Here is a 21,884-nt window from a genome sequence, read left to right as displayed (position 1 = left end):
AATTTGGACTTCCACCAGGGGTTGGGGGAGCAATAGCTTCCTTCCCCTGGCCTCTTCCCTCTTCTTTTTCTGCTTGCATGGCTCTAGCCATCAGGCACCCACTCTTCCAATATCCTCCTTTCCTGCATATAACACACTGGTTGGGTCCCAAGGGGACCTTTCCTCTTCCATGCCCTGAACTTCCCTCCTCTTCCGGATTGTGTCCCCTTCCTCACAGCTTTTCCTGCCTAAGGGCATCTTCTAGGAAGATAGCATTTCGGGGAGCCTTCTGGATTTCTTTCTTATTTTCTTCTTACCCTCTGGAGGTAAAAAAAAACTTTATAAGCTATCTCAACCAATTCTCAAATGCCTTTCCCTGGACCTCCTTCTACTTTCTGTAACTTTCTTCTAATATCTTCTGCTGACTCCCCTATAGAAATCATGTTTATCATTTTCTGAGGCTTCAGGATCTAAATCAGTGTATTGCCTGAAAGCCCGGTATATTCTTTCAAGAAAAGTCCTCAGGACTCTCATCTTTCTTTCTGCCTTATTTCAGATACTTTTGCAAGATTCTTACTTTAGGGAACTCCATTTTGGATTCCATAGAAGACTAAAGATTGAGAATTCTGTAGCTTCATATTGTCCCCATCATCATCCAGATCCCATTCCGGCTCCCTGAGGGGAAATTCCCAGCGGTTGTCATTCTTATGCTCTCTCATTTTTTTTACTGCTGCTCCATCGTCCCCCCTCACCAGTCTCTGTTCCTCTGGTGTTAAAAGGGCATCCATCTGTGTCTGACTCCCATCTCAATATCAAAGCCACTTTTGAGGTTCCTCAGATTGTTGACCCCTGGTGGCTCTCTGGACTTTTCTTGGTAAAGATTCAGGAGTGGCTTACCATTGCCCACTTCCTAGGGCTGAGTGAGAGTGACTGGTCCAAAGCAGGGGTGGGTTCTACTTACCTTTACTACCGGTTCGGGATGGGAGCACGCTTTGCTTGTGCACATACGCACATCACCAATGACATCTGGGGCAGTGGGTGGGGCGTCCCGCCAGTTTTACTACTGGTTCTTGTGAACCAGTCCGAACCGGGGGCAACCCACCACTGGTCCAAGGTTACCCAACTGCCCTTGTATCTAAGGAAGGATTAGAGCCCACAGTTTCTAGCTTGATTTCTTAACCAAAACACTAGATTGGCTTCTTCTACTTCTAAGAAGTTACTTATTCAAGAAGTAACTTGAATAAGTTACTTCTAGTTACTCAATAAAAGGCAGAGTGGCTTAAGGCAAGAAGGAAAAACAGTGTTATTATCAAATAATGTATTTATTTAATAACGTGTTTCATTTGTATAATTCTATTAACAATTCTTTTTGACTTTTGGCTTGAGCCAGGTGACACATTTAGGGCACAGAGGATTCACGTTTTCTATCTTGATAACAGATGGTATGTTTTATTTTTTCCTGTTTTCTGTGCATCTTCTGTTTCTATGTATTGCACTGAATAAATGTATTGGCATAAAATTGCAAAAGAAGGAAGTACAATCCATGAGACACCTACTGTATAAAATTACAATCAGTCTTACAATCAGTAATCAGATTGTTGTAGATAACTTACATAAGTATGAAAAGATAGAAAAAGTAAAAAAAAAAAACCTATGAGGCTATAAAGCTTATATTGAGTGTAATACTGTTTGGAAATCCAAATTTTTTTACTACCGGTTCTGTGGGTGTGGCTTGGTGGGCGTCGTAGGGGAAGGAAATAGCAAAATCTCCATTCCCACCCCACTCTGGGGCCAGCCAGAGGTGGTATTTGTCGGTTCTCCAAACTACTCAAAATTTCTGCTACCGGTTCCCCAGAACCGGTCAGAACCTGCTGGAGTTCACCCCTGATTGACAGGCTTAGCTGTAAGCTATCTTTAATACTGATACATCTGAACATATAGACTAAGACCTAACATACAGACTAAAACCAAGCAGGGATTGCTTTCAGAGATCTCTACTTGGTAAATAAGGATATTTCTAAAGTTTTCTTTATGGTTGTCCCTTCTTTTAGGGGAGTGTCAGGCAGCTATCCTGACCCAAATAGAAACAGGGCAGAAGGGTCTCTCCAACCAAGGAAGCGTCTGAGAATGTATGGAGCAGAATTGCTGTGCTGGCATCAAAAAACCTCACTTGTCCCTCTTTGCAGTTGAGGGAGATGCGGATCCTCGTGGGCTCCTCAGTCAGGACCAGTTCAGAGCATGTTGAGGAAGAGGTGGCCATGTATTTCCCTACATATTTCCAAAACACCCAGCGCCTGGTCTGCTCATCAACATTTGTTACGTTCATTTGCTTGTTGGCAACTCCTACACCCCATCCTGCTGTACCTCTTGCAATAACTTCCCAGAAATGTCTCCCTGTGGAGAACGTCTGACAGCCAAGGACACAAGGATAATATACAGATGTCTTGTGACGATGTTTTCCTTTAACTGGCTTAATTCCTTTGACACTTTTTTTATCTTTGGAGACATCAAGGTGGCCAGGAAGGGCTGTGTGTGGATCCAGAGTTACATTCTCTGTAAGGGGGAAGGGAAGAAGGAAGGAAAAAAACAAGATTTTCAGCTGCAGGCCTGGTTTGTATCTTCACCCCCAAGAGTTTAACCTTCTTGTGTGAATGGAGTTCAGCTTCCAAACACCGCCCCCCCCCCCAGGACTGGAAGACTCATTGTTTTTTTTAAACAACACTCAAGCCATTGTCTGGTCAAGAGTCCTCCAACTTTGGCAACTGTAAGACTTGTGGACTTCAACTCCCAGAATTCCCCTGATGGGGCTGCTATTGTCCAGGTCCCTCTGCTCCCTTTTCTCCAAGCACTCGGGCTCTCCCACTGTCTTAGTCCCATCCTCTGTTAACTGCCGGCCTGTTCAGCGCTCCTCTGGCCTTCTCCTTCCATTCACTTAGGTTGCCTTCGCCATCTTCCAGTACATCTGTCTCCCCTCCATCTGCCACTAAGCTGCACACCTTCAGGATACCTTGACTACCTGTACAGCTTTTGGCTCCTCCCCTCAGCTCTTTGTCTCTTGGCTCCACTGGTCAATTCCCCTAGTCTCCCATGTGGCCGCCACTCTGCTGATTGCCCTCCAGCTCTGCCATGCTGGATGGGGAATTCTGGGAACTGAAGTCCACAAGTCTTACAGTGGCCAAGTCCTTCAAACCCTTCATAGTGCTCCACCTCTTCCAGCCTCCCTGCACAATTCTTTTTAGCTTCCATTTTGCAGATGAGATTAATGGGATTGGGAGGGAAGAGTGGTTGGCTTTTCCTTCAGTGAGTTGCTGGGAGGGCCCAGGTTGAACAGGGACTCTACCTGAAGCATTAATCCAGAAGATCAGACGCAGTAAGAGGCTGCCATGTTTCAATTCTGAACTGGCAGAGTCAGAAGGATCCCTCAGAGGTAACTTAGGATGTGAGGAAGATCCGCCCTTTTCTCTACAAGCATCAGGATATCACAGGCATGTAGAAAAGGGGAAGATCTTGCACAGGAAGCTTCTGCTTTCACCACTCTGATGGCCCACATGGTGGAGACACCTGATGCTCCAACTTTCCTATTTGCTTTGACCCAAAGGACCCAATTTCTCTGTTCCCAAAGACCTGGTCTCTCACCAACTTACAATTAGGCAGTAAAATCAAGACGATGTTATTAGCTTGGTAGGAATTCAATATTCCTTTCAGTCCCAGGCCATATTTTCCTATTTTTGTCCAGATATTTCATTCTACACCAAGATTGACTTCAGTTTTCCAGATTATGTATAGAATGGAACGGAGCGGAGTAGGAGTAGAGGAATAGAACAGAGCTACTGCTTTATTTGTCCAAGTATGATCAGACACACAAGGAATTTGTCTCTGCTGCATTAGGTCATATTGTACATATAAATGGCAAGTAATAGTTCATAAATCATAAAATCACTAAAGTTTACTGGATCATCATAGTCTTTAAGGTATCTAATCCTATATTTTTCTTTTTGGTTACTCTATCATGTTTCTCTTAAAATTATTGGAATCAGAGCTTAAAATAGCAAAGAAATCCAATTCCTATAACTCATATTTACCTTCCTGTAGTTGAAGTCCACTTTCCAGAGTATCTGGGGAAGAAAAGGGAGGAATTCAGCATCTCATCCCTGGAATTGGAGCAACAGAAGGGCCTCCCTCAGATTCCCTGGTTTGCTTTCCTTGGCCTCAGATCAGGAAATAAGGAATAGGGAAAGCTACAAGCCAGAATGTCATTGGTGGCTATATATATTCCATCAGGTATACATATATTCTACTATATATTCCATATACAGGTAGTCCTCAATTTACAACTATTTCTTTAGTGAAGTTATAGCAGCACTGAAAAAAGTGCTTTATGACCAATTCTCACACTTATGACTGTTGCAGCCTCTCCAGTCACATGATCAAAATTCAGGCACTGGGAACCACCTTGTATTTATGATGGCTGCAGCATCCCATGGTTCTGGGATTGTCCTCTTCAACCTTCCAGGGAAGCTTCTGACACACAAAATCAATGCATGAATCCAGATTCATTTATCCACCATGATTCATTTAGCTGCTGTGATTTTCTGAATAACTGTGGCAAAAAAGTTCGTAAAATGGGGCACTGCTCACTTAACAACTGCCTTTCTTAGCAACAGAAATTTTCTGCTCAACTGAGGTCGTAAGTCAAGAACTACCTGCATATATTCCATTATACTTAGTGGAAACTTATTCTGCTTCCCCAGTGATCAGTGCATTTGGGTTTGGGCTACGAAGAATACAGGTAGTCTCAACTTACAATCCTAACTGAGACACAGATCCTGAAATGGTTCCCTCTTTGATCCATGTGACACTGACCCAGAATCTCTCTTGGATGCTCAAAATGTCATCCAGTGTAAAACCCCAGCGGCTGTTTTTTACCTCTCAGTTTTTTCATGGCATTTTTCAGAAGCAGAGTGACATCACTGTAATCCCAGATTGTCCACTTTGGCTCTAGAAGTAAATCCACCGGATTCTCATATGTTTCCTTAGCCTGGTACCTGGCAAGACAAAATAACAGAATAACAGAGTTGGAAGGGACCTTGTAGGTCATCTAGTCCAGCATCCCCCCCAACCACCCAAGCAGGAGACCCCACATTGTTTCTGACAGATGGCAGTCCGGCCTCTTCTTGAAAACTTCCAGTGATGAAGCTCCCACTACTTCTGGAGGGAAGCTGTTTCATTGGTTGATTCTCCTCAGTCAGAAAATTTCTCCTTATTTCTAAGTTGAATCTCTCCTTGATCAGTTTCCATCCATTATTCCTTGCCTGGCCTTCAGGTGCTTTGGAAAACATATTGACCCCCTTCTCTCTGTGACAGACCCTCAAATATTGGAACACTCTCTCCAGAATGTGTGCATTGGGCTGTTCGAATCCTTGTATTTATGTGGTGCCTGGTTGTGTGTGGCTTTTAGTTGTTAAGTGGGGTGTTGATGGACAGCTATTAAGTCACTGATTGTTGTTTTCTTGTGTTGCCCTGTCCTCAGATCCTAAGTACCTGGTAAGCTGGTGGTAAATCAGCACTCCTGTTGACTGACAAGGGCCCTGTTTCCAAGGCTTCAGTCAATTCTCTGGCTAGCTATTCAAATATAGGCACCATGTGCGACTCAGTGAATCCTGACTCAGAACTGCACTCATCCACCTTCATCAACTTAAAGAAGAGATCTAGTAGAGGCAACTAAGTTCCAGTTTTGGGCTCCCTACTCTTCAAAATTCTTGTGAATCTCTTGGCCAAAACAATGGATTTGTCAGAGTTTGCAGCAATCCAACCAGCACACAAGTAAATAATTCAGCAGGATTCATTTATACAAGAAACTTCTTTATATACAATAATATAGAGCATGATGCATGTATACAATACCCATGCAGTAGAAGCCAGGACCAGAATAACCAGAACTCAGAAACACAGAAGCTATATTGCAAGGACAAAGTAACTCTTATATATATACAGATCAGTCAAGCTAAGCCCCGCCCAGGCTCACAATAGATCCTGTTTGTTAGTCACCAAACAGTTCCCATTGGCTGACTTGTTGTTATGGCTATCCCAGCTCATCATTTCTTATACACTGACAGGATTGTATCTTACCAAATGACTGATGACTAATATGGGTGAGGTAAGTAAACAATTAGAAGATGGATATAACATTCAAACTGATCTTGATGGATTAAAGGTAATGCAATGAAATTTAATAGAGTCAAATTCACTTACAAGTAAACTTCTATTTATGACTATTTGTTAGCAACCGGTTACAACGGCTCTCAAAAAACTGACTTACAACCATTTTCGCACTTAACATCTGTCACAGTGTCCCTGTACTCACAATTTGGGTGCTTGGCATGTATTTATGATAGTTGCATTACTTGGAACAGCATACATCCTACAATGATACTTTTAAAACCATCAAACATCTGTCTCTTTTTGGGAAGGACTCAATAGGTGGATAAAAAGGCAAATTCAGTCTAAACATCTGGCTGAGTTTGCAACCAACTATAAAAATTGATCATATCAAATATTGTGAAATACAGAAAGAACTTCCCAAAATAGGAAAACTGCTGGAGGAGCTGCTGATCTCTGAGACTGTAAAGAAAAGGGTGGATTTACTTACTTCTTCAAAATGCTTCCAATGTCCTAAAAAATAAAGAGAGGAAGCACTGAAAGGAGCCATTTCCTAGGCAGAAAATTAAATTCTTACAGTCACATAATACATGAGTGAAACGTCTGGAGAACCAGACACTAACAGACATATAAAGTACTTCCGTTTAAAAAAAAAATCCATTGCTCTTTTTCCCCCTATTTTAGAGTGGTATTGTTTTTACTTTCTTGTTTAAGAAAAATTATACCCCAGTTAAGTCCAACACAATTACAGAAAATATATATTTATATATAAAACATTATAGCAAAAAGAAAAGACTACTTGAAAAACAAGAAAATGCATCAATAGGATTTAAAAAATCCTTCCAGAATGAAGGCACTTTGGAAAATCCAGGTGGTTATAATACTTTGGAGAAGGTGATGAGTGTTGGGTTTCTCCTTGGCCTGGAGATTTAAGGGGAGGGGGAAACCCTACAAAGAATACCCACCACCACATCCCCTAATAGGGGATAGGAACCCTAAGCAGGCATTCTTAAAATCATGAAGAGTATATAGACAATTGACCAGAACTTTGAATTCTTGCTTTTTGCATGGCCTGCTTTTTCTGAATTATATTTTGTATCCCTAATATTAGCCATTACAGGTAGTCCTTGACTTTCAATAGTTCATTTAGTGACTGTTCAAAGTTACCACTGCACTGAAAAAGTGATCTATGATCATTTTTCACACTTAAGACTCTTACAGCATCCCCATGGTCACATGATCAAATTCAGCCACTTGGCAACTGATTCATATTTATGACGGTTGCAGCGTCCTGGGGTCATGTGATCACCATTAGTGACCTTCTGACAAGCAAAGTCAATGTGGAAGCCAGATTCCCTATTTTCTTTATTTCCATTGGTACTTTTCACTATTATAATTTCAATTAAATTTATGAAAGAAAAAAAAGGAAAGAGTCAAAAAGAATATTCTGTGGAGGGGCTAAAGAATGCAGAGAGGAGCAATGAAGATGGTAACTGTCCAGGAAGTCAAACCATACAATGAATGGATAAGGGAACTCGTTATGCTTAGCCTAAGGAAGAAAAGGCTTAGGGGAGACAGAGGATTGGACCAGAAGACCTCCAAGGTCCCTTCCAGCCCTAGGATTCTATGATCTCAACTTCCTGCCTGACCTGTAAGAGTTTGCTGGCTGGCTGCTGAAGCTTCTCTTCTATCTCCTGGATGAGATGGTCAAGAGAGCCCAGTTCCTCCATGTGCTTGGCCAAACCCTTCTCCTTTCTTGCCATAATATCCTCCTCCGTCTCTTCCATTTGAGTCAATAGAAGCTTCTCCTGTCCTTCTAACCAGAGTTGTAGCTCTCTGAATTCAGCCACTACATTTTCTTTCACTTCTTTGATGAGGTCCTAGAACAAGAAAGAGAAAGGGCAAAAGGCATATTTTTATTTTTATTGTTTTATTTAATTATTTTTACTTTTATTTTTATTTATTTATTTATTTATTTATTTATTTATTTATTTATTTATTTATTTATTTTTCATATTTGTATACCGCCCTAATCCCGAAGGACTCAGGGCGGTGAACAGTCATAAATAATACAAAGACATATAAAAGTTAAAGACTATTAAAAAACAGATCAAATAATTTAGGCTCAAAAAATTAAAACCAAAACATCCAAATTTATCTAAAAGAGATCTAAAACCCGATTTAAAAACCCGATTTAAAAGCCAATTTAAAAGGGAGAGTTAGGCCAGACCAGCCTGTTGGAATAGAAACATTTTCAGGGCACGGCGGAAGATGCGTAAATCTTGGATCCTTCGTAACTCCGGGGGGAGCCCGTTCCAGATGGCAGGTGCCCCCACAGAGAAGGCTCTCCCCCTGGGGGCCGCCAGTCGACATTGATATTATTAATTGTTATAATAATTAAACAGATTCCTTGAAGATTCCAGAAGTAAGGCGGGAGAATTTCCTAAGGAGAAAAAAAACCCATTTGATATTAAAAAGCGTAGGGGGGAAAGGATTTTTTTTTAAAAGGCTCTAGTTTAATGATCTCTCATGAAAATTTTCTTGGCAATCAGGGATTCCAAAAAAGGAGACAGAAAAATGTTTGAGTTCACAATTTTTTCAATAGGATAAAATACGGTTTGCATTAATTTATTATGCCAACCAAACCCATTGCATAAAACAGAGCTCATGGGATAGGGGCACTTAACCCAAGCGTGACTTATTCAGCCAATGGTGACATCTCAGTTTCCAGATTAAGAACAGGTTCTGCCCTAATACTGTCTTTAACTTGAATTTCCTTTAAGTCAGAATTTGTACTAAAACACAGGCTGCCTATTATCAAAGATGGCGAATGAGGTTCTCCTTCCTATTAGCTCAGAAGCTCCTCACCATTGGATCAATACTTACAAGCCTCTCCTGCACTGTTTGCTCTGTGTCTCTTTTGTATGTAGCTATTTTTTCTTTCTGCTCCTTCTGAGCCTTCAGGCAATCCTCAACCTTCATCTGAAGAGAAAATACAAGTTTTAAGTTTCTTTTCGGTAAAGGATTACATCGGAGGGAAGACCCAGTTAGAAGATATCTTCAGTCATCATAAATACATGATAGTTGGCAAGCATCCAAATTTTAATCATGTGACCACAGAATGCTGCAATGATCATAAGGGTGAAAAACATCATGTCACTTTTTTCATTGTCGTCATAACTTTGTACAATCACTAAACCAACGGTTCTAAGTCGAGGACTCCCTGCAAGGGCATTAAAGTGAGCTGCCTGAGTCTCCTGGTTGCAGTCAACCCAGAAGCATCACTGAGAAATGAAAGTTTGGCCTCATGGCCTGTTTGGCTGGCTGGCTGACCAACCGCACTCAACGTGTAGTCCTCAATGGAACTGCATCTACATGGAGGGAAGTATGCCGTGGAGTATGCTTTAGTCTCCCAAATTGGGAGCTCTATTATCAGGCCGCAGCACTAACATGGCTTAAAGATTGGATTCAGCTACAGTATTCAGTACTAATGATAGAATGTCATGATCTCCAGATTGGCTGGCACAGTTTTCTCTGGGACGGGAAAAATAAATATCATACATATTTCCAAAGACATTTGTTAAGATATGCCCTTTTACAAGTCTGGGAGAAAGTTAAGAAGGATCATTATACAAAAGTCCCAATCTGGCTATCAACTATGGAAGCAATATTACACCCAAACACCACGGGCTTGAGCAAAATGATAAGATATGCAGAGCTACTCGATGAGAAAGGGGAATTAAAATCAATTCAAGATTTGAAACAAGGATTAAATATGGAATGGTGGCCATATTTACAAATAAAAACCAGATTCAAAAAGGATCAGGAGCAATATGGCATATACAAAGAACAATTGGATATAGATAAAATTTTATTAGGATCGGGGGGGAAATGATCACAAAAATTTACAATTTCTTATTAAAATACAAATTGGAAGATGAAACAGTAAAAGAAACGATGATCTGTTGGGCAAAAAGAGCTTTAGAAGAGCCTGGTGGAGCAGTGGACTAAAGCGCTGTTAAATAGCACTTAGCTGCCTGCAATTATTGCAAGTTCGAATCTCACCAGGCTCAAGGTTGACTCAGCCTTCCATCCTTCCGAGGTAGGTAAAATGAGGACCTGGATTGTGGGGGCAATAAGCTGACTTTGTATAAAAAAGAACACCGCTTGGGGGGGGCCAAAAGCCCTACTAAGCAGGTATATACAAAAGTATGAAGGCTATTCCTTAACGCATTGTAAGCCGCCCTGAGTCTCCGGAGAAAGGCGGCATATAAATCGAACCAATAAATAAATAAATAAACAATAAAAAACCTTGGGCACAATATAGAATTAGAAAAGTGGGACAAATTGTGTGATAGAAATTATAAATTAATAATGGTAGTAGCCTATAAAAAAAATTGTATAAAATGTTCCATAGATGGCACTTGGCACCAGCGAGATTGGCCAAAATGTTCCCAAATCTATCACCTAATTATTGGAGATGTGGTTACAAATTAGGCACATACTACCATATGTGGTGGAGGTGCCCCAAGATAAAAAATGTTGGCATAAAATTAAAAATTAGCTGGGGGAAATTACCAAATTAAAAATGGAATCTAAACCAGAACTCTATTTATTAACAATAATTAACCCAAAATAGACAAATCTTTACAATATCTAATACTTCATATATTAACGGCAGCAAGGATTACTGTCGCACAGAGATGGAAACAAAATAACGTACCAGGAGAGGAAACAGTAATTCAAAAAATTCTACAATGTGCAGAAATGGATAAGATGACGCTGGAAATTAAGGAGAGGAAAGATTCGGAATATTATAGAGTGTGGAATAAACTATATGATTGGTTAGAAAAAAGAAATCAAAATAACAATTTGGAATGTTAATTTAACCAGGTTAAAACTAGGAAGTATAAATTGCTGAACAGTGTCAACCAGATAATGATGGTTTTGCAAATATGAAAGACTGAATAAGAATAGAGAATACATATCCATATGGATACAGTAAGCTGTAAAATAATGTATGATGTAATGTTATGTTTGTTAGGTGTTTTTAATCTATTTTTTGTTTTGTTTTGGTTTTGCATTTTGTATTTTTCTATACTTTGTTTTTAATAATTAAAAACTCAAAAAATATTTTTTTTAAAAAAAGTTCCTTGAACCACATCTTCAGTCTGGTTTTGATTGGCATCTGCGCCAGGCTAAACCCAGTTTGTGGACAACAGAGGAAGCAAGTAAATTGGTCCAAGGATTGCCAGGAAGACCAAGGATCTGGATGCCCCTCCGCAGCGATTCCTCCTGGCTGATTCCTACCTGGTATTCCTGGAAAGCCTCCTTCGTAGGGATCACCGAGTGGCCCTCGTGCTCTTTGGATCGGTCACAGACCACGCAGATGAGGGTCTGGTGGTGCTTACAAAAGAGCTTGAGGGGCTCCCGGTGCTTCGGGCAGAAGCTCCCTCCTTCCTCGCCCGGACGGCCGCCACATAGCCTGGCCTCTTCCAGCACCCGCGCCAGCTGCCTGTTGGGGAGGAGGCTGCGGGGCGCGAAGGTCTGTCTGCATTGGGGGCAGGAAGCCTTTGATTCCGATGTCCCCCAACTGCGGGTCAGGCAGCCCCGGCAGAAGTTGTGGCCGCACTCCGGGATGAGCACAGGGTCCTGGAAATAGTCCAGGCAGATGGAGCAGGTGAGTTCTTCCAGCAAACCCTGCAAGGGCGCTTCGGCCGCCATCGCCGCCTCCTCCGCCGAGAAAGGAAAGAGAAAGTTAAGTTTCGTTTCTTTTCCTCCAAATCAGCTGACCGCCTTTGGGCTCTGCCCAGACGGGAAACCGAAATGAATTGTTGCGATCAGCTCTGCTGGCTTCTTAAAGGGAAAAAAAGTGTTTTTTAAAAAAAACAAATTGGAGAGAAGCAGACATTCGCGGGATGGACCCCCAATCAACTATTATTGGTCCAATCAGCTCTTCAAAGTGGGGGGGGGGAGTTTTCAAAATAATCTTCTTCCTTCTTCTTCCTTATCCTCCTCCTCTTCTTTCATATCCCTCATCGGACGTTGGCGATCATGTTGGTGATCCTGTTTTATCAACAGCCGCACGAAAAAGTGCTGCTTTTTAAAATCCTGGGATAAAATCTTTTTAAAATCTGGGGAGAAGCAAATATTCTTTTTTTTTTAATTTTATTTATATGCTGCCCTTCTCTGGAGACTCAGGGCGGCTTACAATGCGTTAAGCAATAGCCTTCATACTTTTGTATATTTTATACAAAGTCAGCTTATTGCCCCCACAACTGGGTCCTCATTTTACCCACCTTAGAAAAGACGGAAGGCTGGGACGGACCCCCAATCAATTACTGATCCAAGTATGCTGCTAAAGGAAAAGATATTGAAAAATCCTGGGGAGAAAGAAACATCCATGGGGCTGATTCACCTTTCCCAGCCAGCCAGTCAGGAAATGGATCAGGAAAAGCTCTAAAATTGGGCAAAGACTACCTTGTGGAATATGCAATATATAGAATGTGGAATGGGATCATTTGCTGGATGGAAATCTTCAAGTTTGACCAATGAGCTCCCTTAAGGCAAAAAATGGATAGAAAGAGCCATTAGGCGTCTCAGGCCAACCTAGGACAGGGGGACCAATGGGGGTGGGGGGAATCTGGTGGGTGGAGAACATGTTATAGGCCCTGTTGATTCTCCGCATAGGTTTTCCCCAAAAGGGTTCAAATTTCCCGGCTGGGAGAGCGTCTCAGGCAGGACGAGCAGATCAACGAGCGAAGCGAGCTGCGTGAAAACAGGATTCTCTTTATTTTCGTTTCAGGAAGACGGATCCGGCAAGCGCACGAACCAGCGTTCCTGGGGGAGCTGACATTGTTACAAGGTAAGTGTACATTTTTATCCTTTTCTGTACAAAGGAAATTCTTTGTTTCTTTGGGTGCTTTTGTGGGTCTTCCTTTTGTGTGTGTTTTCATGGATCGCCCTGCGTTTTCTTATGCTAGTTCTTCCCTACTTGAGACTGGGTGGTGTTTTGGTCATCTGGTTTCGTGTTCTTTTGTTTCCTTTTGCTCCTATTATTTGTTTCTTGCCTTAATCTTAAATCTTTTCCTCAGCTAATCCTCTGCCATTCTTTTGTCTGCTCTTCTAGTTTCTGCTGTTTCAATAGTTTCCTTCCTGACATGTCCTGCGTCTTTTCTGTGTGTCATTTATTTATTGTATTTATTTATTAGTTCAATTTATATGCCGCCCTTCTCCAGAGACTCAGGGCAGCTTACAATGCGTTAAGCAATAGCCTTCATAATTTTGTTTATACCTGCTTAGTAGGGCTTTTGGCCCCCCCTAAGCAGTGTTCTTTTTTATACAAAGTCAGTTTATTGCCCCCACAATCCGGGTCCTCATTTTACCTACCTCGGAAGGATGGAAGGCTGAGTCAACCTTGAGCCTGGTGAGATTTGAAAATGCAGTAATTGCAGGCAGCTGATGTTACTTAACAGCACTTTAATCTGCTGCGCCACCAAGGCTCTTTTCCGTACATTTGCATTTCCGTGGGTCCTCTTTTGTTCCTAAATAGCCCTGGTTCTATTTTGGGGAGATCGTTTTCCTATGTCTGTGGCTTTTACCTCTCTGAGTTGATCCTGCATTATGAGGTTTTATTATGTTTACTGGCCCTGGCACTGTCTTCATGGTGTTTCCCTCCTACAGCCTTTTGTTCAAGGGCTTTTGGGGGAGGCTTCCTTAGTCACAATGGGCTCCCTAAAGGGACATGGACACTCCCAAGCCCCTTCCTTTATCTTGCCATTTCAGAGGTGGCACCTCATTTATGGAATGCCCTCCCCAGAGACCCTCAGTTGGCACCCACAGTGGCCTCATTTTGGCACCAAGTGAAAACCCTTCTGTGTTGGGAGGGAGGGTGGAAGGAAGGAAGGAAGGAAGGAAGGAAGGAAGGAAGGAAGGAAGGAAGGAAGGAATCACTAATATGACTGTATTTGTATTTGTATTTGTATTTATTGAATTTGTATACCGCCCTACTCCCGAAGGACTCAGGGTGGTGAACAGCCATAAAAATAAAACATGGAAGTACAAAATTTAAAATAGAGATAAAACAAATTAAATAAATTTGGCTGAGACATTTTAAAACCCCAATAAATTAAAACCAAATTTAAAATTCCCATTTAAAAGCGGAGAAGTTTAGGTCAGGCCGGCTTGCTGGAATAGGAACGTCTTAAGCGTGCGACGGAAGGTACGCAGATCCGGAATCCTCCGTATCTCGGGGGGGAGCTCGTTCCAGATAGTAGGTGCCCCCACAGAGAAGGCTCTCCCCCTGGGGGCCGCCAATCGACATTGTTTGGCCGACGGCACCCGGAGGAGCCCCTCTCTATGGGAGCGTACTGGTCGGTGGGAGGCTATTGGTGGTAGCAGGCGGTCCCGTAGATAACCAGGTCCTAAGCCATGGAGCGCTCTAAAGGTGATAACCAAAACCTTGAAGCACACTCGGAAGACCACCGGGAGCCAGTGCAGCTCGCGCAGGAGGGGCGTTACATGGGAGCGCCACGTCGCTCCCATCACCACCCGCGCGGCTGCACTCTGCGCCAGTTGGAGCCTCCGAGTGCTCCTCAAGGGGAGCCCCATGTAGAGAGTGTTACAGTAGTCCAGACGGGAGGTGACGAGGGCATGAGTGACCGTGCGTAACGAGTCCCGATCCAGAAAGGGACGCAACTGGCAGATCAGGCGAACCTGATGAAAAATCCTCCCGGTCACGGCCGTCAAGTGCTCTTCTAAAGACAGCCGTGAATCCAGGAGGACACCCAAGTTGCGAGCCCTCTCCGTGGGGGCCAATGCTTCGCCCCCAATAGTCAGCGATGGCACCAGCTGACTATATCGGGACGTTGGAAACCACAGCCACTCGGTATTGGATGGGTTGAGTCTGAGCCTGTTTCTCCCCATCCAGATCCGTAAGGCCTCCAGGCACCGGGACATCACTTCAAGGGCATTGTTGGGGTGGTCTGGGGTGGAGATGTACAGCTGGGTGTCGTCAGCGTACTGATGGTACTCCACCCCGAAACCACGGATGATCTCGCCCAGCGGCTTCACATAAATGTTGAACAAAAGGGGCGAGAGGACCGATCCTTGTGGCACCCCACATATAAGGGGCCTCGGGGTCGACCTCTGCCCCCCTGTCAACACAGACTGCGACCGGTCGAAGAGAAAGGAGGAGAACCACCGTAGTACGGTGCCTCCCACCCCCAACTCTTCCAACCGGTGCAGCATGATACCATGGTCGATGGTATCAAAAGCCGCTGAGAGATCTAATAGGACCAGGATAGAGGAACAGCCTCTGTCCCGAGCCCTCCAGAGATCATCCACCAACGCGACCAATGCCGTTTCCGTGCTGTACCCAGGCCTGAAGCCCGACTGGAACGGATCTAGATACGTCGTTTCATCCAGGTACCGGGGAAACTGTCGTGCCACCACACTCTCAACAACCTTCGCAACAAAGCGAAGTTTGGAGACTGGACGATAATTAGCCAATATTGCCGGATCCAGGGAAGGCTTCTTGAGGAGAGGTCTCACCACCGCCTCTTTCAAGGCGGCGGGAAAGACACCCTCACTCAATGAAGCATTTATAATCCCCTGGAGCCAGCCTCGCGTCACCTCCCGGGAAGCCAGCACTAACCAGGAGGGACACGGGTCCAATAAACATGTGGTCGTGTTCAGTCTACCCAGAATCCTGTCCACGTCCTCTGAGGCTACTATGATGCTACTAAACAGATTTTAGGCCTGGAAACTATAGAGACCTAATTTCCATAACATTCACATCTAAATCCCTTTTTAATATCCCATATTTATGTTGCAGGAAAACCTTCAACCTAAGAAGTTTAACATTTTATCATCTAGTGTGTTAAAGGGAAGTACTGTATAGCAAAATCCTATCTAATTTTTTAAAGTCTGTATTCTAACTAGTAAAATCACTGAAAACATTTCTCTATATCTTGCTGTATTATCCTTTTTTTTTTACACTAATGGACACTCTTAGGTAACAATTCTGTTCCTAACTAATTGTTGTCCCCAATTGGGGTCTGAGTCTGGTGCTGAGGCCAATGAAGGACGTCAGACACGAGATCCAGGTTTTGATTGCTTTTTATTGGGGTAACTCAAGGAAGAGGGCTCCTGGCCAAAATGCCAAGAGAGCCCAGAACAAAGGATGAAGAAAGCTTTATACATTTTCACTAAAGAAGAAGGCGGGACAAGGCGGGATAGTAAGAAATATCATCTAATAAACATTTTACTAATAATTTTACAGTTTGTTTAATTGGTTTCTAGCTGTCCCTATTCCTAAGCCTTGGCTAATGAATGCCCCAGGAGTTATCTAATGCACCTTTTATTTGCTGCAGGCCATCTCTATTCCTAACTTTTAGCTGAAGTCTGCAAGTTGCCTAACTCTAGTTACTTTTATCAGCTTTCTAACTACCCAGAATTGTTACAAGCTTTACACATGCATATTTCCTGTGGATCAGCAGTCTTTGTTCTTGCCAGACAGACTCCAGAATTACAGGCTTCCTGATTTATTTGCAAGTGTGTGCCATGACCTGGTTTTATTTTACAGACAGCCCATCACCACCACCACCCTTTGAATCTGAAAACTATTTAATTTTCCAAGATTCACCCAACATCAATATCCCTGTACTGGGAGATCCCGTAGCTTGCTTACAGGTGGAAAGGCAAAGCAGAAGGCATTGTAATGCACAACAGGTGATTTAGAGAACAATGACTATGCCTGCCAGGGTCATTATTAGGTTCTTAACCAGTTGGAATCAGGCAACCATCCTGTCAGTCAATGCCACCAGTCTTTCCATTTGTCCATGGGGGGTGGGGGGAGGAGTTGTAGCTATCTTTGTGATGTGTGTAGTTCAGCTGTGGAATTCCTCTGATTTATCCAGAATCTGAACACAGCATTGTTGTCCAAGTAGGGCACACAAACCTCCTTAGGATGCCGTATCTAGAGCCATCCTATTCTGAACTGTCATTCTCCAAATGGCTTCTTGATCTTTTGCTGCAGCAATAAAGAAACTCCTCAGTCTCATTAGCTAGGATTTCCTCCACTGCCTGTATACATTGCATGGCATTATTGAGGGTCCAGAGCCCACTGAACAAAGTAAGAGTTGGTAGTTCTTCAGGTACTTTCTGGATTGTTCAAGGTCCCTCTGGTTTCTAATCTTCCTTTCAGGTAAAGTGGGCATAATATAGGTGGGTGGGAGGAGCACAGTTACATAACAAATCATATGGTCTCATCCTGACAGTAGTTAAGTCTACTTGGCTTAATATCTCAGCCTTCACATACACACACCCCAATCAGCTAGTGGTAATAATTGGCTAACTCTCCTAATTCTAGTGTGGGGAGCTACAAATACCTTTTGGGGAAATTTCCTAATTGAGAGAAGACCTATGGGAGATGGTAGTTCTCCTCTCATGCAACGATGGTTCCGGAGGCTTTTCTTTCCAGAACAATAACTGAAGTCCCAGTTCTCCTACTGAGGAAGTCACAGGCTGCGCAGTCCAATAATCAGATGGTGGGTATTTCTTCACTCTGGAAGTGATCTGTCCAAGATGCCAGGCCTTCCACTTTTAGTGCCACATGGGTGGTCAGAAGCACTTGAAACGGTCCGTTCCACTTCTGATCCAAGGAGGTTGTTAATCCCCATGTCTTTACAAGCACCCAGTCTGCAGGCTGAAACGGATGTACTGGATGATCTAGTCCAGGGTATTGATTTTCCTGCAGATAACGGGAAAGAAAATTCACAACCCCAGGGAGTTGACTTACATATTGGTACAAGGTCAGTTCACCCACCAGTGGGATGGACCTCTCCTCTGCCTTTAGGGAGGGATGTGGTTGCCCAAAAAGGGCTTCAAAAGAGTCTGAAGACTATTCGCTGTCGAGGTGCAATGTGAAGCCCTAACAACGTGAGTGGCAAAGTTTGCGATGAGGACAGGTGAGCCTCCTGGCATAAGTTGAGCTAGCTGTTGTTTTTTTAAAATCATTACCTTTTTCTGCCATAGGACTACTTGCCAGGTGGTAGACTGAGTAAAGCTTCCGAGTGATGTTTAACTGTTCACACAAACCTTAGCTGTGAAATATGGGTCACAATCAAAGGATATACTATTTGGCAGCCCAAACCCAGGAATGATTTCTTCCAGTAGGAGATTTACTACTTCATGCTCTCTATTAGTCCTGCAAGCAAAAGCCTCAGGCCATCCTGTGAAGGTCCATGCTAGTCCCACAACATACTCAAAAGCTTGCTTTCTAGGTAATTCAGTGAAGTCTATTTCCCAAATTGTCCCTGGGTAGTTGCCTTTAAGTTGGACTCCTAAGGGGTGGGCGCCTGGCTACTTTTGGATTATTTCTGGCATAGATCAGACAAACTGCTACAGCTTGGGAGGCTGCGGAATAGAGACCCTTGTCTACTACACAGCATGTCACTAAGTCTACCAGTCCCTTTGACCCCCCATTGTGTGCTGGCATGTATTTGTTATAAATGAATCCTCTGAGGTGTATTTGGTAGAATAGGTCTGCCCTCTACCTTCCACCACCCATCCTTCCTCTCCCTGCCTCCAACTGATGTGGCCCATGTCCTACCCTTGGGAGTCCAAGAGAGTGGAGAAGTGGGTAGGGAGAAATAGGAATGAGGTAGGCTGTTCATTCTAAGTGTGGTAGGGAGGCTTCCTTAGCAGCTCCATCTGCAGCCCAATTTCCTTTTGTGTAAAGGGGAATCTTAGAATGTCCCTTGACATGTAAGACTCCTACTTGTTTTATTTGCCAAGCAGCCTCCAATAATTTTAAAATTTGTGGGCTATATTTAACGGTTGATTCTCTTGCATTTAATAATCCTCTTTCCTTCCATAAGGCTCCATGGGCACGCAAGGCTCCAAAGGTATATTTGCTATTAATGTTTGTCCCACAGCCAGCTGTAAGGCTCTAGTTAGAGTGACCAGTTCAGCCAGTTGGGCAGAAATGTTTACTGGTAATGGGTTGACTTCTCCAACTTCCCATGCTGTCACCACTGCATATCCGGCCTTTCTCTGGCCTTCTACCATAAAGCTACCAGCATTCACAGTCATCATTTGGGATCGACTGATCACAAGACTACCCGTCTGTCAAGCCCCCGCCGGTACGTCTTTGGACCTACCCTGTCCTGTAGGGACAGGGGGATAGAGAGGGACCCCACGGACGGCCGAGAGGAACGGGCAGGTTCCTGGGGCCAGAGGCTTGCCCTCTGCACCGGTGGCGGTGGAATGGCGGCCATGGCGGCTGGACTGAGACCGCGGCAACCGGGATACAAGAATGTGCAGAAGGAGAAGAGGAGAAGCGTTTGAGCAGGGGGCTAGACTAGAAGACCTCCAAGGCCCCTTCCAGTTCTATTCTGATTGATTGATTGATTGACTTCCAGAATTTGTGAGCCAGCTGGCTCAGGAGTTTTTGGAGCTGAAGTCTGCAAATTATAAAAAGGCCATCGGTTCCCCCCACCCCAATTGCTAAAGGGAAAGATTTTGAAAAATCCCGGGGAGAAAGAAACATCCATTGTACAGATTGCCAAACAATTATTTATTTTATTTTATTTTATTTTATTTTATTTTATTTTATTTTATTTTATTTTATTTTATTTTATTTTATTTTATTTTATTATTTTATTTTATTTTATTTTATTTTATTTTATTTTATTTTATTTTATTATTATTTTATTTTATTTTATTTTATTTTATTTTATTTTATTTTATTCGGCTTATATGCCGCCCTATCTCACAATGGACTCAGGGCGGCTCACAACAATAAAACACAAGCCACAATATAAAATAAAAATTAAAATCTAAAAAATTTAAAATTAATCCTTAAAACCATGAAAACCCCATCGTCAGTTCAGGTCAAGGGAATTAAAAAGTTTTTAACTCATGGCGGAAGGTGCGAAGGTCAGGCGCTAATCGGAGCTCCAAGGGAAGTTGATTCCAGAGGGTGGGGGCAACGACCGAGAAGGCTCTACCCCTGGGGGCTGCCAGCCGCCACTGTCTAGCCGACGGCACCCTGAGTAGGCCCTCTCTATGGGCGCGAACCGGGCGATGGGATATCGTTGCTGGCTGTAAGTGGTCCGCCAAATATCCTGGTCCTAAGCCATGTTGGGCTTTTTAGGTCATCACCAGCACCTTGAATCTCACCCGGAGGGCAACCGGTAGCCAATGCAAACCGTGTAGGAGGGGTGTAACATGGGAGTATCGGGATTCTCCCATCACAACCCGCGCGGCTGCATTCTGCACCAGCTGAAGCCTCCGGGTGGTCCTCAAGGGCAGCCCCATGTAAAGAGCATTGCAGTAGTCAATCTGTGAGGTGACCAGCGCATGAGTAACTGTGCGTAGGGCAATTATTATGGATCCAACCAGCTTGTTAAAGGGGAAAATGCTTTTTTTTTTAAATAGGAAGAAGGAAACATTTATGGGACCAGAGGGAGTAACCTTGGACTGAAAGAGACAGTAAGAAGCCCTTGATAAAAGCCCAAAACTAATCCTGCAATTGATGGGTTGTCTCAGAGATAAAGGGGAAATTAAACTCTTTTCAGTCACTTTTAATTGGAATATCCTGCAGAGAAAGAACTGCCTGGACTGTCCCCTTCCCAGCCATCCAATCAGGAAACGGATCAGGAAAAGCTCTAAAACTGGGCAAAAGTCAACATAAAGAGGCAGCCTGGATCACTCTGTGGAAGGGAGACAGAGAAGACTATCTTGTAGATGTAGAATATGGAATATGTAGAATGTGGAATAGGATCATTTGCTGACTGGAAATCTTCACGTTTGACCAATGAAATGCCTCTTAAGGCAAAAGGTGGATAGAAAGAGGCATTAGGAGTCTCAGGCCAACTTAGGACAGGAGGACCCATGGGGAGAGGTGGGGGGATCTGGTGGTTGGAGAACATCGTATACACCTTTGCCCTTTGTTCAAGGGCTTTTTGGGGAGGCTTCTTTAATCACAACAGGGTCTCTGAGGGGACATAGAGAGTCCCAAGCCCCCTCCTTTATCTTGCCTTTTTGGTGGTCACGTCATTTCTGGAATGCCCTCCCCAGAGCCCCTTAATTGGCACCCACAGTGGCGTCAGTTTGGCACCAGGTGAAGACCTTTGGAAGGAAGGAAGGAAGGAAGGAAGGAAGGAAGGAAGGAAGGAAGGAAGGAAGGAACCATGAATATGACTGCAACTACAGTACTACTACTAAACAGGTTTAGGGCTGGGACCTAATTTACAGAACATTCACATCTAAATCTCTTTTAAATATTCCTCATAAGTGGGGAGATGCAATGCAGAAACAACCCTAGAGGGAGTCAACAAAGACCTAAGGGAGGGAAGCCCCACCCCTTATTTACATATAGGGAAAAGGCGGAGCTGGCTGCCATCTTGAGTTTGTTGACATGGCTTGGGATACCATGGCCATAATCCCCATCCCTTTTGACAGTCTGTTGGGCTAGATCAGTGGCTCTCAATTTGACATATGTGAAGTCAAATAATAAGCATTTTAACATTTCTCATTTTTAATGTATATAGGCATTAAAAAGTGATTTATGACAATGTTTCACACTTATGACCATTGCAGCATCCTCATGATTACTTGATCAAAATTCAGTGGCTTGGTATTGACTCATATTTATGACGGTTGAAGGGTCCCCGAGTCATGTGATAGATTCCCCTTGCCTTCTTTTCCAACCATCCAGGCGCCTTCCCCTGGTACAGTCC

The 21,884-nt window shown here is 43.4% G+C and overlaps 1 protein-coding gene across 1 annotated transcript; it reads right to left on the bottom strand.

Moving 5' to 3' along the window:
• Positions 1-1,426: 1,426 nt before the first annotated feature.
• Positions 1,427-11,862, bottom strand: LOC139309319 (zinc finger protein RFP-like). The gene is made up of 7 exons (XM_070933374.1): positions 11,449-11,862; positions 9,025-9,120; positions 7,788-8,018; positions 6,629-6,651; positions 4,906-5,024; positions 4,062-4,094; positions 1,427-2,532 (listed from the first exon to the last, which is right to left on the bottom strand). Exons 1-7 carry the CDS (start codon positions 11,860-11,862, stop codon positions 2,027-2,029), a joined length of 1,422 nt encoding a protein of 473 aa, XP_070789475.1. The 3' UTR covers positions 1,427-2,026.
• Positions 11,863-21,884: the final 10,022 nt, after the last annotated feature.

This window comes from Pituophis catenifer, unplaced genomic scaffold (genome assembly GCF_029215685.1).
Source record: "Pituophis catenifer annectens isolate HBS135680 unplaced genomic scaffold, rPitCat1.0.hap2 SCAF_2, whole genome shotgun sequence".
NCBI classification, from domain to species: Eukaryota; Metazoa; Chordata; class Lepidosauria; order Squamata; family Colubridae; genus Pituophis; species Pituophis catenifer.
The sequence above is the reverse complement of the archived record's forward strand: the minus strand, read 5'-3'. Positions and strand labels throughout refer to the sequence as shown.